Source organism: Bombina bombina, chromosome 9, assembly GCF_027579735.1.
Source record: "Bombina bombina isolate aBomBom1 chromosome 9, aBomBom1.pri, whole genome shotgun sequence".
NCBI classification, from domain to species: Eukaryota; Metazoa; Chordata; class Amphibia; order Anura; family Bombinatoridae; genus Bombina; species Bombina bombina.
In genome coordinates, this window is record NC_069507.1 from 266,440,061 (window position 1) to 266,456,063 (window position 16,003).

Here is a 16,003-nt window from a genome sequence, read left to right on the forward strand (position 1 = left end):
CCGCCGTCCCCAACATAGCCAGCACCTACATTATACTTATTAACCCCTAATCTGCTGCTCCGGACATCGCCGCCACTATAATAAACATATTAACCCCTAAACCGCCGCACTCCCGCATCTCAAACACTATTTAAATAATATTAACCCCTAATCTGCCGCACCTAACATCGCCGCCACCTACCTACATTTATTAACCCCTAATCTGACGCCCCCAATGTCGTCAGCACTAAAGTTATTAACCCCTAAACCTAAGTCTAACCCTAACCCTAACACCCACTAACTTAAATATAATTAAAATAAATCTAAATAAAACCTACTATTAATAACTAAATAATTCCTATTTAAAACTAAATACTTACCTATAAAATAAACCCTAAGATAGCTACAATATAACTAATAGTTACATTGTAGCTAGCTTAGGGTTTATTTTTATTTCACAGGCAAGTTTGTATTTATTTTAACTAGGTAGAATAATTTCTAAATAGTTATTAACTATTTACTAACTACCTAGCTAAAATAAATACAAATTTACCTGTAAAATAAAACCTAACCTGTCTTACACTAACACCTAATCTTACAATACAATTAAATAAATTACCTAAATTAAATACAAATACCTAAATTTAAAAAATCAAACAAACACTAAATTACACAAAATAAAAAACAAATTACAAGATATTTAAACTAATTACACCTGATCTAATAGCCCTATCAAAATAAAAAAGCCCCCCAAAATAAAAAAAAACCCTAGCCTAAAATAAACTACCAATAGCCCTTAAAAGGGCATTTTGCGGGGCATTGCCCCAAAGAAATCAGCTCTTTTACCTGTAAAAAAAATACAAACAACCCCCTCAACAGTAAAACCCACCAACCACACAACCAACCCCCCAAATAAAACCCTAACTAAAAAAACCTAAGCTCCCCATTGCCCTGAAAAGGGCATTTGGATGGGCATTGCCCTTAAAAGAGCATTTAGCTCTATTGCTGCCCAAACCCTAACCTAATAAAAAAAACACCCAATAAACCCTTAAAAAAACCTAACACTAACCCCCTGAAGATTCACTTACAGTTTTGAAGAGCCGACATCCATCCTCAACAAAGCTGGGAGAAGTCCTCAACGAAGCGGCAAGAAGTCCTCAACGAAGCCGGGAGAAGTGGTCCTCCAGACGGCAGAAGTCTTCATCCAGATGGCATCTTCTATCTTCATCCATCCGGCACGGAGCAGGTCCATCTTCAAGACATCCGGCGCGTTCTCACGACGAATGAAGGTTCCTTTAAGTGACTTCATCCAAGATGGCATCTCTTAGATTCCGATTGGCTGATAGAATTCTATCAGCCAATAGGAATTAAGGTTGAAAAAATCCTATTGGCTGATGCAATCAGCCAATAGGATTGAACTTCAATCCTATTGGCTGATCCAATCAGCCAATAGGGTTGAGCTTGCATTCTATTGGCTGTTTCAATCAGCCAAAAAATTGCTAACTCAATCCTTTTGACTGATTGGATCAGCCAATAGGATTGAAGTTCAATCCTATTGGCTGATTGCATCAGCCAATAGGATTTTTTCAACATTAATTCCGATTGGCTGATAGAATTCTATCAGCCAATCGGAATCTAAGGGATGCTATCTTGGATGAAGTCACTTAAAGGAACCTTCATTCGTCAGGAGTCGTCGTAAGAAGAGGATGCTCCGTGCCGGATGTCTTGAAGATGGATCCGCGCCGGATGGATGAAGATAGAAAATGCCATCTGGATGAAGACTTCTGCTCGTCTGGAGGACCACTTCTGCAGGCTTGGATGAAGACTTCTCCCGGCTTCGTTGAGGACTTCTTGCCGCTTCATTGAGGACTTCTCCCGGCTTAGTTGAGGATGGATGTCGGCTCTTCAAAACTGTAAGTGGATCTTCAGGGTGTTAGTGTTAGTTTTTTTTTAAGGGTTTATTGGGTGGGTTTTATTTTTAGGTTAGGGTATGGGCAGCAATAGAGCTAAATGCCCTTTTAAGGGCAATGCCCATCCAAATGCCCTTTTCAGGGCAATGGGGAGCTTAGGTTGTTTTAGTTAGGGTTTTATATGGGGGGTTGGTTGTGTGGGTGGTGGGTTTTATAGTTGGGGGGGTTGTTTGTATTTTTTTACAGGTAAAAGAGTTGATTTCTTTGGGGCAATACCCTGCAAAAGGCCCTTTTAAGGGCTATTGGTAGTTTAGTTTAGGCTAAGGCTTTTTTATTTTGGGGTTGCTTTTTTATTTTGATAGGGCTATTAGATTAGGTGTAATTAGTTTAAATATCTTGTAATTTGTTTTTTTTATTTTGTGTAATTTAGTGTTTGTTTATTTTGTAATTTAGGTATTTGTATTTAATTTAGGAAATTAATTTAATTATAGTGTAGTGTTAGGTGTAATTGTAACTTAGGTTAGGTTTTATTTTACAGGTACTTTTGTATTTATTTTAGCTAGGTAGTTATTAAATAGTTAATAACTATTTAATAACTAGTCTACCTAGTTAAAATAAATACAAACTTGCCTGTAAAATAAAAATAAACCCTAAGATAGCTACAATGTAACTATTAGTTATATTGTAGCTATCATAGGGTTTATTTTATAGGTAAGTATTTAGTTTTAAATAGGAATTATTTAGTTATTAATAGTAGGTTTTATTTAGATTTATTTTAATTATATTTAAGTTAGGGGGTGTTAGGGTTAGATTTAGGGGTTAATAACTTTAGTATAGTGGCGGCAAATTTGGGGGCGGCAGATTAGGGGTTAATAAATGTAGGTAGGTGGCGGCGATGTTAGGGGCGGCAGATTAGGGGTTAATATTATTTAAATAGTGTTTAGTGTCCGTATGGAGCTTGAAGGGCCGAGTGTCTGGCGAGTCTTCAGACCGCTCCTCCATAACCCTGTCCGCCTGCTCTAATGAGGCGGACAGGAATCGGATTGACACCTCCCTGCTGACGGCCGATTGGCCACGAGTCAGCAGGGGGCGGCGTTGCACCAGCAGTTCTTGTGAGCTGCTGGTGCAATGCTGAATACGGAGAGTGTATTGCTCTCCGCACTCAGCGAGGTCTTGCGGACCTGATCCGCACTGTCGGATCAGGTCCGCAAGACTTTTCATAATTCGGCCTCTAAGGGTTAATAATATTTAACTAGTGTTTGCGATGCGGGAGTGCGGCAGTTAAGGGGTTAAAATGTTTATTATAGTGGTGGCGATGTCGGGAGCGGCAGATTAGGGGTTAATAATTTTATTATAGTGTTTGTGATGCGGTAGGGCCTCAGTTTAGGGGTTAATAGGTAATTTATGGGTGTTAGTGTACTTTTTAACACTTTAGTTATGAGTTTTATGTTACGGCTTTGTAGCATAAAACCCATAACTACTGACTTTAGAATGCGTTAGAAATCTTGCGGGATAGGCTGTACCGCTCACTTTTTGGTCTAAAAAAAAAAAGCTTGTAATACTGGCGCAATGGAAGTCCCATTGAAAAAAGACTTTACGAAAATTGCGTAAGTTATTTTTGCGGTACGGCCAAAAAAGTGTGCGGGACAGCTGTACCTACAAGACTCGTAATAGCAGCGATACTAAAAAAGCAGCGTTATGAGCCTTAACGCTGCCTTTTCACTCATAACGCAAAACTCATAATCTAGCCGTAAGGTAAGTACTGTAGCTACAGGTGATACTTACCTTAGCGCGCTCTCCAGAACACATTAATGTAAGTATTGTAGCTACAGGTGATACTTACCTTAGCACGCTCTTTATGCTCTCTAGAGCACATTAAGGTAAGTATTGTAACTACAGGTGATACTTACCTTAGCATGCTCTCCATGCTCTCCAGAGCACATTAAGGTAAGTATTGTAGCTACAGGTGATACTTACCTTAGCTCACTCCATGCTCTCCAGAGCACATTAATGTAAGTATTGTAGCTATAGGTGATACTTACCTTAGCGCACTCTCCATGCTCTCCAGAGCACATTAAGGTAAGTATTGTAACTACAGGTGATACTTACCTTAGCATGCTCTCCATGCTCTCCAGAGCACATTAAGGTAAGTATTGTAGCTACAGGTGATACTTACCTTAGCTCACTCCATGCTCTCCAGAGCACATTAATGTAAGTATTGTAACTACAGGTGATACTTACATTAGCACGCTCTTTATGCTCTCCAGAGCACATTAATATAAGTATTGTAGCTACAGGTGATACTTACATTAGCACTCTCCATGCTCTCCAGAACATATTAGGGTAAGTATTGTAGCTACAGGTGATACTTACATTAGCACTCTCCATGCTCTCCAGAACATATTAGGGTAAGTATTGTAGCTACAGGTGATACTTACATTAGCACTCTCCATGCTCTCCAGAACATATTAGGGTAAGTATTGCAGACACAATATGCCAGGGAACAGGACCAGTCTATGAGGCCTATTTATCAAATGTCTGTCGGACCTGATCCGACAGACTCTCCGTATTTAGCATTGCACCAGCAGCAGGGGGTGTCAATCAACCCAATCGTACTCGATCGGGTTGAATTGTGGCGATTACTGCCCGCCTGCTCAGAGTTGCTTCATAACTGCTGTTTCTGGTGATTCTGAAGACTCGCCAGAAACACGGGCCCACAAGCTCCATATGTGTAATATGCAACCAGCAATATGCCAGGTAATATGACCAGTCTATGTGTAATATGCAGTCAGCAATATGCCAGGTAATATGACCAGTCTATGTGTAATATGCAACCAGCAATATGCCAGGTAATATGACCAGTCTATGTGTAACATGCAACCAGCAATATGCCAGGTAATATGACCAGTCTATGTGTAATATGCAGTCAGCAATATGCCAGGTAATATGACCAGTCTATGTGTAATATGCAACCAGCAATATGCCAGGTAATATGACCAGTCTATGTGTAATATGCAGTCAGCAATATGCCAGGTAATATGACCAGTCTATGTGTAATATGCAACCAGCAATATGCCAGGTAATATGACCAGTCTATGTGTAATATGCAACCAGCAATATGCCAGGTAATATGACCAGTCTATGTGTAATATGCAGTCATCAATATGCCAGGTAATATGACCAGTCTATGTGTAATATGCAGTCAGCAATATGCCAGGTAATATGACCAGTCTATGTGTAATATGCAGTCAGCAATATGCCAGGTAATATGACCAGTCTATGTGTAATATGCAACCAGCAATATGCCAGGTAATATGACCAGTCTATGTGTAATATGCAACCAGCAATATGCCAGGTAATATGACCAGTCTATGTGTAATATGCAACCAGCAATATGCCAGGTAATATGACCAGTCTATGTGTAATATGCAACCAGCAATATGCCAGGTAATATGACCAGTCTATGTGTAATATGCAACCAGCAATATGCCAGGTAATATGACCAGTCTATTTGTAATATGCAACCAGCAATATGCCAGGTAATATGACCAGTCTATGTGTAATATGCAACCAGCAATATGCCAGGTAATATGACCAGTCTATGTGTAATATGCAGTCAGCAATATGCCAGGTAATATGACCAGTCTATGTGTAATATGCAGTCAGCAATATGCCAGGTAATATGACCAGTCTATGTGTAATATGCAACCAGCAATATGCCAGGTAATATGACCAGTCTATGTGTAATATGCAGTCAGCAATATGCCAGGTAATATGACCAGTCTATGTGTAATATGCAGTCAGCAATATGCCAGGTAATATGACCAGTCTATGTGTAATATGCAGTCAGCAATATGCCAGGTAATATGACCAGTCTATGTGTAATATGCAGTCAGCAATATGCCAGGTAATATGACCAGTCTATGTGTAATATGCAGTCAGCAATATGCCAGGTAATATGACCAGTCTATGTGTAATATGCAGTCAGCAATATGCCAGGTAATATGACCAGTCTATGTGTAATATGCAGTCAGCAATATGCCAGGTAATATGACCAGTCTATGTGTAATATGCAACCAGCAATATGCCAGGTAATATGACCAGTCTATGTGTAATATGCAGTCAGCAATATGCCAGGTAATATGACCAGTCTATGTGTAATATGCAACCAGCAATATGCCAGGTAATATGACCAGTCTATTTGTAATATGCAACCAGCAATATGCCAGGTAATATGACCAGTCTATGTGTAATATGCAACCAGCAATATGCAAGGTAATATGACCAGTCTATGTGTAATATGCAACCAGCAATATGCCAGGTAATATGACCAGTCTATGTGTAATATGCAGTCAGCAATATGCCAGGTAATATGACCAGTCTATGTGTAATATGCAGTCAGCAATATGCCAGGTAATATGACCAGTCTATGTGTAATATGCAGTCAGCAATATGCCAGGTAATATGACCAGTCTATGTGTAATATGCAACCAGCAATATGCCAGGTAATATGACCAGTTTTGTGTAATATGCAACCAGCAATATGCCAGGTAATATGACCAGTCTATGTGTAATATGCAGTCAGCAATATGCCAGGTAATATGACCAGTCTATGTGTAATATGCAACCAGCAATATGCCAGGTAATATGACCAGTCTATGTGTACTATGCAACCAGCAATATGCCAGGTAATATGACCAGTCTATGTGTAATATGCAACCAGCAATATGCCAGGTAATATGACCAGTCTATGTGTAATATGCAACCAGCAATATGCCAGGTAATATGACCAGTCTATTTGTAATATGCAACCAGCAATATGCCAGGTAATATGACCAGTCTATGTGTAATATGCAACCAGCAATATGCCAGGTAATATGACCAGTCTATGTGTAATATGCAGTCAGCAATATGCCAGGTAATATGACCAGTCTATGTGTAATATGCAGTCAGCAATATGCCAGGTAATATGACCAGTCTATGTGTAATATGCAACCAGCAATATGCCAGGTAATATGACCAGTCTATGTGTAATATGCAGTCAGCAATATGCCAGGTAATATGACCAGTCTATGTGTAATATGCAGTCAGCAATATGCCAGGTAATATGACCAGTCTATGTGTAATATGCAGTCAGCAATATGCCAGGTAATATGACCAGTCTATGTGTAATATGCAGTCAGCAATATGCCAGGTAATATGACCAGTCTATGTGTAATATGCAGTCAGCAATATGCCAGGTAATATGACCAGTCTATGTGTAATATGCAGTCAGCAATATGCCAGGTAATATGACCAGTCTATGTGTAATATGCAGTCAGCAATATGCCAGGTAATATGACCAGTCTATGTGTAATATGCAACCAGCAATATGCCAGGTAATATGACCAGTCTATGTGTAATATGCAGTCAGCAATATGCCAGGTAATATGACCAGTCTATGTGTAATATGCAACCAGCAATATGCCAGGTAATATGACCAGTCTATTTGTAATATGCAACCAGCAATATGCCAGGTAATATGACCAGTCTATGTGTAATATGCAACCAGCAATATGCAAGGTAATATGACCAGTCTATGTGTAATATGCAACCAGCAATATGCCAGGTAATATGACCAGTCTATGTGTAATATGCAGTCAGCAATATGCCAGGTAATATGACCAGTCTATGTGTAATATGCAGTCAGCAATATGCCAGGTAATATGACCAGTCTATGTGTAATATGCAGTCAGCAATATGCCAGGTAATATGACCAGTCTATGTGTAATATGCAACCAGCAATATGCCAGGTAATATGACCAGTTTTGTGTAATATGCAACCAGCAATATGCCAGGTAATATGACCAGTCTATGTGTAATATGCAGTCAGCAATATGCCAGGTAATATGACCAGTCTATGTGTAATATGCAACCAGCAATATGCCAGGTAATATGACCAGTCTATGTGTACTATGCAACCAGCAATATGCCAGGTAATATGACCAGTCTATGTGTAATATGCAGTCAGCAATATGCCAGGTAATATGACCAGTCTATGTGTAATATGCAACCAGCAATATGCCAGGTAATATGACCAGTCTATGTGTAATATGCAACCAGCAATATGCCAGGTAATATGACCAGTCTATGTGTAATATGCAAACAGCAATATGCCAGGTAATATGACCAGTCTATGTGTAATATGCAACCAGCAATATGCCAGGTAATATGACCAGTCTATGTGTAATATGCAACCAGCAATATGCCAGGTAATATGACCAGTCTATGTGTAATATGCAACCAGCAATATGCCAGGTAATATGACCAGTCTATGTGTAATATGCAGCCAGTAATATGCCAGGTAATATGACCAGTCTATGTGTAATATGCAGTCAGCAATATGCCAGGTAATATGACCAGTCTATGTGTAATATGCAACCAGCAATATGCCAGGTAATATGACCAGTCTATGTGTAATATGCAACCAGCAATATGCCAGGTAATATGACCAGTCTATGTGTAACATGCAACCAGCAATATGCCAGGTAATATGACCAGTCTATGTGTAACATGCAACCAGCAATATGCCAGGTAATATGACCAGTCTATGTGTAATATACAACCAGCAATATGCCAGGTAATATGACCAGTCTATGTGTAATATGCAGTCAGCAAAATGCCAGGTAATATGACCAGTCTATGTGTAATAAGCAACCAGCAATATGCCTGGTAATATGACCAGTCTATGTGTAATAAGCAACCAGCAATATGCCAGGTAATATGACCAGTCTATGTCTGTGTAATATGCAGCCAGCAATATGCCGGGTTATATGACCAGTATATGTTTAATATGAAGCCAGCAATATTCCAGGGAATATGACGAGTAAATAAGTAATATGCAGATATAATATGCCAGGGAATATGACCAGTCTATGTGTAATATGCAGATACAATATGCCAGGGAATATGACCAGTCTATGTGTAATATGCAGATACAATATGTCAGGGAATATGACCAGTAAATAAGTAATATGCAGATACAATATGTCAGGGAATATGACCAGTAAATAAGTAATATGCAGATACAATATGTCAGGGAATATGACCAGTAAATATGTAATATGCAGATACAATATGCCAGGGAATATGACCAGTAAATATGTAATATGCAGATACAATATGCCAGGGAATATGACCAGTAAATATGTAATATGCAGATACAATATGCCAGGGAATATGACCAGTCTATGTGTAATATGCAGATATATATGTCAGGGAATATGACCAGTAAATAAGTAATATGCAGATACAATATTTTAGGGAATATGACCAGTAAATAAGTAATATGCAGATATAATATGCCAGGAAATATGATCAGTCTATGTGTAATATGCAGATACAATATGCCAGGGAATATGACCAGTCTATGTGTAATATGCAGATACAATATGTCAGGGAATATGACCAGTAAATATGTAATATGCAGATACAATATGCCAGGGAATATGACCAGTAAATAAGTAATATGCAGATACAATATGCCAGGGAATATGACCAGTAAATAAGTAATATGCAGATACAATATGCCAGGGAATATGGCCAGTCTATGTGTAATATGCAGATATAATATGCCAGGGAATATGACCAGTAAATATGTAATATGCAGATACAATATGCCAGGGAATATGACCAGTCTATGTGTAATATGCAGATACAATATGTCAGGGAATATGACCAGTAAATAAGTAATATGCAGATACAATATTTTAGGGAATATGACCAGTAAATAAGTAATATGCAGATATAATATGCCAGGAAATATGATCAGTCTATGTGTAATATGCAGATACAATATGCCAGGGAATATGACCAGTCTATGTGTAATATGCAGATACAATATGTCAGGGAATATGACCAGTAAATAAGTAATATGCAGATACAATATGTCAGGGAATATGACCAGTAAATAAGTAATATGCAGATACAATATGTCAGGGAATATGACCAGTAAATAAGTAATATGCAGATACAATATGTCAGGGAATATGACCAGTAAATATGTAATATGCAGATACAATATGCCAGGGAATATGACCAGTAAATATGTAATATGCAGATACAATATGCCAGGGAATATGACCAGTAAATATGTAATATGCAGATACAATATGCCAGGGAATATGACCAGTCTATGTGTAATATGCAGATACAATATGTCAGGGAATATGACCAGTAAATAAGTAATATGCAGATATAATATGCCAGGGAATATGATCAGTCTATGTGTAATATGCAGATACAATATGCCAGGGAATATGACCAGTCTATATGTAATATGCAGATACAATATGTCAGGGAATATGACCAGTAAATAAGTAATATGCAGATATAATATGCCAGGGAATATGGCCAGTCTATGTGTATTATGTAGATACATTATGCCAGGGAATATGACCATTAAATATGTAATATGCAGATACAATATGCCAGGGAATATGACCAGTAAATATGTTATATGCAGATACAATATGCCAGATAATATGACCAGTCTATGTGTAATATGCAGATACAATATGCCAGGGAATATGACCAGTAAATATGTAATATGTAGATACAATATGCCAGATAATATGACCAGTCTTTGTGTAATATGTAGATACAATATGCCAGGGAATATGACCAGTAAATAAGTAATATGCAGATATAATATGCCAGGGAATATGATGAGTAAATGTACAGCGGTAAAATACAGTTTTGACAAAAGGGTGGACGTTATTTATGATATATTTGTGCTCAGTACCTGGCAGTGATGCTGATGATAAAGTTATACGCTACACCATTTACACAGCTCTCTGATGAGGAATTTACAGACAGCGAGAAAGCTGAGTTCTCCTTAGGCACTGGGACATGGTATCGAACCGTGGTCTGTAGAGAAACAAGAGCGTTATAGAGATCAGCTCTGTAACCGTTAGAGATTAACCCTCTGCACCCTCATGCATAACCGTTAGAGATTAACCCTCTCCCACCCTCATGCATAACTGTTAGATATTAACCCTCTCCTACCCTCATGCATAACCGTTAGAGATTAACCCTCTCCCACCCACATGCATAACTGTTAGATATTAACCCTCTCCCACCCTCATGCATAACCGTTAGAGATTAACCCTCTCCCACCCACATGCATAACCGTTAGAGATTAACCCTCTCCCACCCACATGCATAACCGTTAGAGATTAACCCTCTCCCACCCTCATGCATAACCGTTAGAGATTAACCCTCTGCCACCCACATGCATAACCGTTAGAGATTAACCCTCTGCACCCACATGCATAACCGTTAGAGATTAACCTTTTCCCACCCTCATGCATAACGGTTAGAGATTAACCCTCTCCCACCCTCATGCATAACCGTTAGAGATTAACCCTCTGCACCCACATGCATAACCGTTAGAGATTAACCCTCTCCCACCCACATGCATAACCGTTAGAGATTAACCCTCTCCCACCCACATGCATAACCGTTAGAGATTAACCCTCTGCACCCACATGCATAACCGTTAGAGATTAACCCTCTCCCACCCACATGCATAACCGTTAGAGATTAACCCTCTGCACCCACATGCATAACCGTTAGAGATTAACCCTCTCCCACCCACATGCATAACCGTTAGAGATTAACCCTCTCCCACCCACATGCATAACCGTTAGAGATTAACCCTCTGCACCCACATGCATAACCGTTAGAGATTAACCCTCTCCCACCCTCATGCATAACCGTTAGAGATTAACCCTCTGCACCCACATGCATAACCGTTAGAGATTAACCCTCTCCCACCCTCATGCATAACCGTTAGAGATTAACCCTCTGCACCCACATGCATAACCGTTAGAGATTAACCCTCTCCCACCCTCATGCATAACCATTAGAGATTAACCCTCTGCACCCACATGCATAACCGTTAGAGATTAACCCTCTCCCACCCACATGCATAACCGTTAGAGATTAACCCTCTGCACCCACATGCATAACCGTTAGAGATTAACCCTCTGCACCCACATGCATAACCGTTAGAGATTAACCCTCTCCCACCCTCATGCATAACCGTTAGAGATTAACCCTCTGCACCCACATGCATAACCGTTAGAGATTAACCCTCTCCCACCCTCATGCATAACCGTTAGAGATTAACCCTCTGCACCCTCATGCATAACCGTTAGAGATTAACCCTCTGCACCCTCATGCATAACCGTTAGAGATTAACCCTCTCCCACCCTCATGCATAACCGTTAGAGATTAACCCTCTGCACCCACATGCATAACCGTTAGAGATTAACCCTCTCCCACCCTCATGCATAACCGTTAGAGATTAACCCTCTCCCACCCACATGCATAACCGTTAGAGATTAACCCTCTCCCACCCACATGCATAACCATTAGAGATTAACCCTCTCCCACCCACATGCATAACCGTTAGAGATTAACCCTCTCCCACCCTCATGCATAACCGTTAGAGATTAACCCTCTCCCACCCTCATGCATAACCATTAGAGATTAACCCTCTCCCACCCTCATGCATAACTGTTAGAGATTAACCCTCTGCACCCACATGCATAACCGTTAGAGATTAACCCTCTCCCACCCTCATGCATAACCGTTAGAGATTAACCCTCTCCCACCCTCATGCATAACCATTAGAGATTAACCCTCTCCCACCCTCATGCATAACTGTTAGAGAATAACCCTCTGCACCCACATGCATAACCGTTAGAGATTAACCCTTTCAAGCCAGATACATATATAGAGGACAATTTTTGTACTAGTGACTTTGTTACCTTCACCAAGGTGCAGCCTCTCCCTGCGACTCTAATGCTGTAATTGCCGGGCACAGTAGGTAGAGACGCTTTCTGGGGCGCTAGTCTGTTGGTGTTGTTCACGTTGAACTGTGCAACCAGCGCATTCTCCTGTGACACTTGCACCTGGTTGGTGGCATTTTTTATATATGTCAGTGTACTATAAGCAGATAGAGCTTCTATTGTCACCACTGTGTCCTACAGGAGAGAGGTAAAGTATTACTACAAGGATGACCAGTGAGTTTAATAGTTTCCTGGTATGGTACTTACTTGCAATAATAATATATAATATCATTTATGTAATACAAGATCAATTATTAATTGTCCCTATTTCATTGCATATGTTTAAAGGGAGAGGAACGTCAAAATGAAACTTGTATGATTCAGATAGAGCGGGGCATTTTAAATTCACTTCTATTTTCAAATGTGCTTTGTTCTTTTGGTATCCCTTGTTGAAAAAGAATACGCACTTATCCTACACTAGTGGGAGCTGCTGATTGGCGCCTGCACACATTTGTCTCTTGTGAATGGCTAAATAGATGTGTTCAGCTAGCTGCCAGTAGTGCAATGTTATCCTTCAGCAAAGGATAACAAGAGAATAAAGCAAATTTGATAACAGAAGTAAATTGGAAAGTTGATTCAAATTGTACGTTCTATCCAAATCATGAAAGAACAATTTGAGGGTTTCCTGTCCCTTTAAGTCTAGCTGCCTGTTCGGGGTTTCCTGTCCCTTTAAGTCTAGCTGCCTGTTCGGGGGTTTCCTGTCCCTTTAAGTCTAGCTGCCTGTTCGGGGTTTCCTGTCCCTTTAAGTCTAGCTGCCTGTTCGGGGTATCCTGTCCCTTTAAGTCTAGCTGCCTGTTCGGGGTTTCCTGTCCCTTTAAGTCTAGCTGCCTGTTCGGGGTTTCCTGTCCCTTTAAGTCTAGCTGCCTGTTCGGGGTTTCCTGTCCCTTTAAGTCTAGCTGCCTGTTCGGGGTTTCCTGTCCCTTTAAGTCTAGCTGCCTGTTCGGGGTTTCCTGTCCCTTTAAGTCTAGCTGCCTGTTCGGGGTTTCCTGTCCCTTTAAGTCTAGCTGCCTGTTTGGGGTTTCCACAAGTGTTGTTTAGAAGTTTATTTTGGTACAAAAACTAAGATGTAACTTTTCCCAGTAATGAATATTTGCGGCATCGGACCCTATGCTCAGAGCTGCTGTTACCTTTGTGGATCTGTAGCCTCCCAGTGCATTCTGTTGCCAAGATAACCACAGAACGATCTGATTCATGTAGTTTATATCTTCTGCAGATGGATTGGGTCGGTTAACCAAGCCCAGCAGAACGGTGGCTGTGATCTCAATATCGCCAGAAGCTGATTGAGGGTAGAAGAATGAGACTCTCTCTGACACTGGCTTCACCCGCCGCTCCCAGTGAAGGGTACCGTCTGTTCGTCATGAGAGAAATAAAGAGATTAGCCAAGTTAGGAGAGTGCACGTTGTGCTACATGAAAGCATACTGAGGTAGGCTCAAGAGCCTGCACATGTCTTGGGTGTTCGAGTTATTACTGAAGTAGTGGGGCGTAATTTATTAACCATATGGCTACCAGAGTCAGCAACACTATGCCTTGTAATGCATTGCAGGTTTAGGGTTAAGATCACCACTAGGCCTACAATCACTGGCACACTCATGATGTTGGCACACTTGATGCCCTCAGAGAGAAGTGACTCCTTTTAGGTCACAGGACCAGTTTGTGGGTCGAAATCTTCTTTCTGGAATTTCTTTCCATATGTGATTCAGGAAACAGCTTCACAGACCTCTGATTTATTTCCCTAGTTTCAATTTCCTCTGTAGCAATGAGCAGGCTACTGCAGTTTAAGACGGTTTAGCATTAGTGCCAATGTCATGTGATACTGATGCATATGGGGGGGGGGGGGGCAGTAGTCCGGAGCTGCCTTGTATTGGAGCAAACCCACATGTGTATCCTGTGATGTCAAAGAGAGACATCTAAGCAAGACTGCGACAGGACTAACAGGACTTCATCGTGTTTTTGAACTGTTTTTGGCTCCCAACACACATTTTTCAATATCATAACAATGCAAACAATAATTAGAAAAATATTAGGCCGATATTGGAAAAAGTCACCCATTTGATGCATTTACAGCATGGACACAATCTATCGACTATAGCACTTTATGCTCAAAACCTACAGACCGACCAAAAACACACATCCGATAAACAATAATGATACTGGCCACTGGTCTGCGCATGCTCCAACACAAAAAACAAGACAGAGCTGTCAATGCTAACAACACTGGCAAACAATACTGAATGCAACTTTATCATCAATTAAATGTAAAAATACTCCTATGTGAATCAATGCGTATCTGAATAGAGAGGAGTTGCAGTACTTTTTCTAAAGTGTGCAACAATGTTGCGTATTGCTCTTGTTGTCAGTGTTTGTAATTGGCTGTGCAGTTCATAGGGATATGATGTAATAAAAAAAAGTCACAGCATCTCAGCACCGCAGTGGTTCATGTGCAGAGTGGGTTAGGGTCAATGCAAGAGATCCATGGGATATCCAATAAACAAATTCCCACAACACTCTGTTATCTTCAATGTCTTTACTGGAACATGTAGATCCAGGTCACAGGTGGCGACGTTTCGCGTTATTCACCCTTAATCATGCCATAAGAATACACACCAATCACAGTGTGACCCTTAATCATGCCATAAGAATATAAACCAATCACAGTGTTTATATAAATATCAATTAAGCACTTATGAAAGTGAATACCAGACAATATGCAACATAACATAAATATCCTGTCCTTATACTGCCATCTAGTGATATAAACACATATTGCATTATATTAAAAACAATGTATTAGTATGTATCAGAGCACTATTTTATAAACCGCTGCTATACTGAAGTGTTACTTTACAGAACAATAGTCATATCCTTCTCCCTATTCAAACCTTTAGGCATCATTGTAACAAGATGTCATATCCATCAACGTTCTCTCTGTTTCGCAATAGTTTCCCAATCCCCTTTTCTCCTGGGCTTTTTTTTTACTCTGTCAATAATCTACCAAAAAAGCTGGCTAATTCCCTGACCATCTTCTAAATAAAGACAAGCTACTGGGGCATCTTTATTTCTGCATCTAATATTAGATCAGTGTTCATTGGTTCTGTCTCTGACAAGTCTGTTTTTTTCGCCCACATAAATGTTTACATAATTAAATAAATAACATGAGGAGAGTTACAGGTATAAAAGTACCTAATTTGATATTTACGGCCAGTTCTAGGCCCTTTATT

At 40.0% G+C, this 16,003-nt stretch overlaps 1 protein-coding gene across 1 annotated transcript in view; it reads right to left on the reverse strand.

Moving 5' to 3' along the window:
* LOC128640574 (alpha-2-macroglobulin-like) overlaps positions 1-16,003 on the reverse strand; it is a 222,341-nt gene that overhangs the window by 13,225 nt on the left and 193,113 nt on the right. Inside the window, exons 31-33 of the mRNA XM_053693045.1 lie at positions 13,912-14,132; positions 12,704-12,919; positions 10,672-10,796 (exon numbers count right to left, since the gene is read on the reverse strand). Coding sequence (XP_053549020.1) covers positions 10,672-10,796; positions 12,704-12,919; positions 13,912-14,132 — 562 coding nt within the window. The remainder of the gene's footprint in view (positions 1-10,671; positions 10,797-12,703; positions 12,920-13,911; positions 14,133-16,003) is intronic.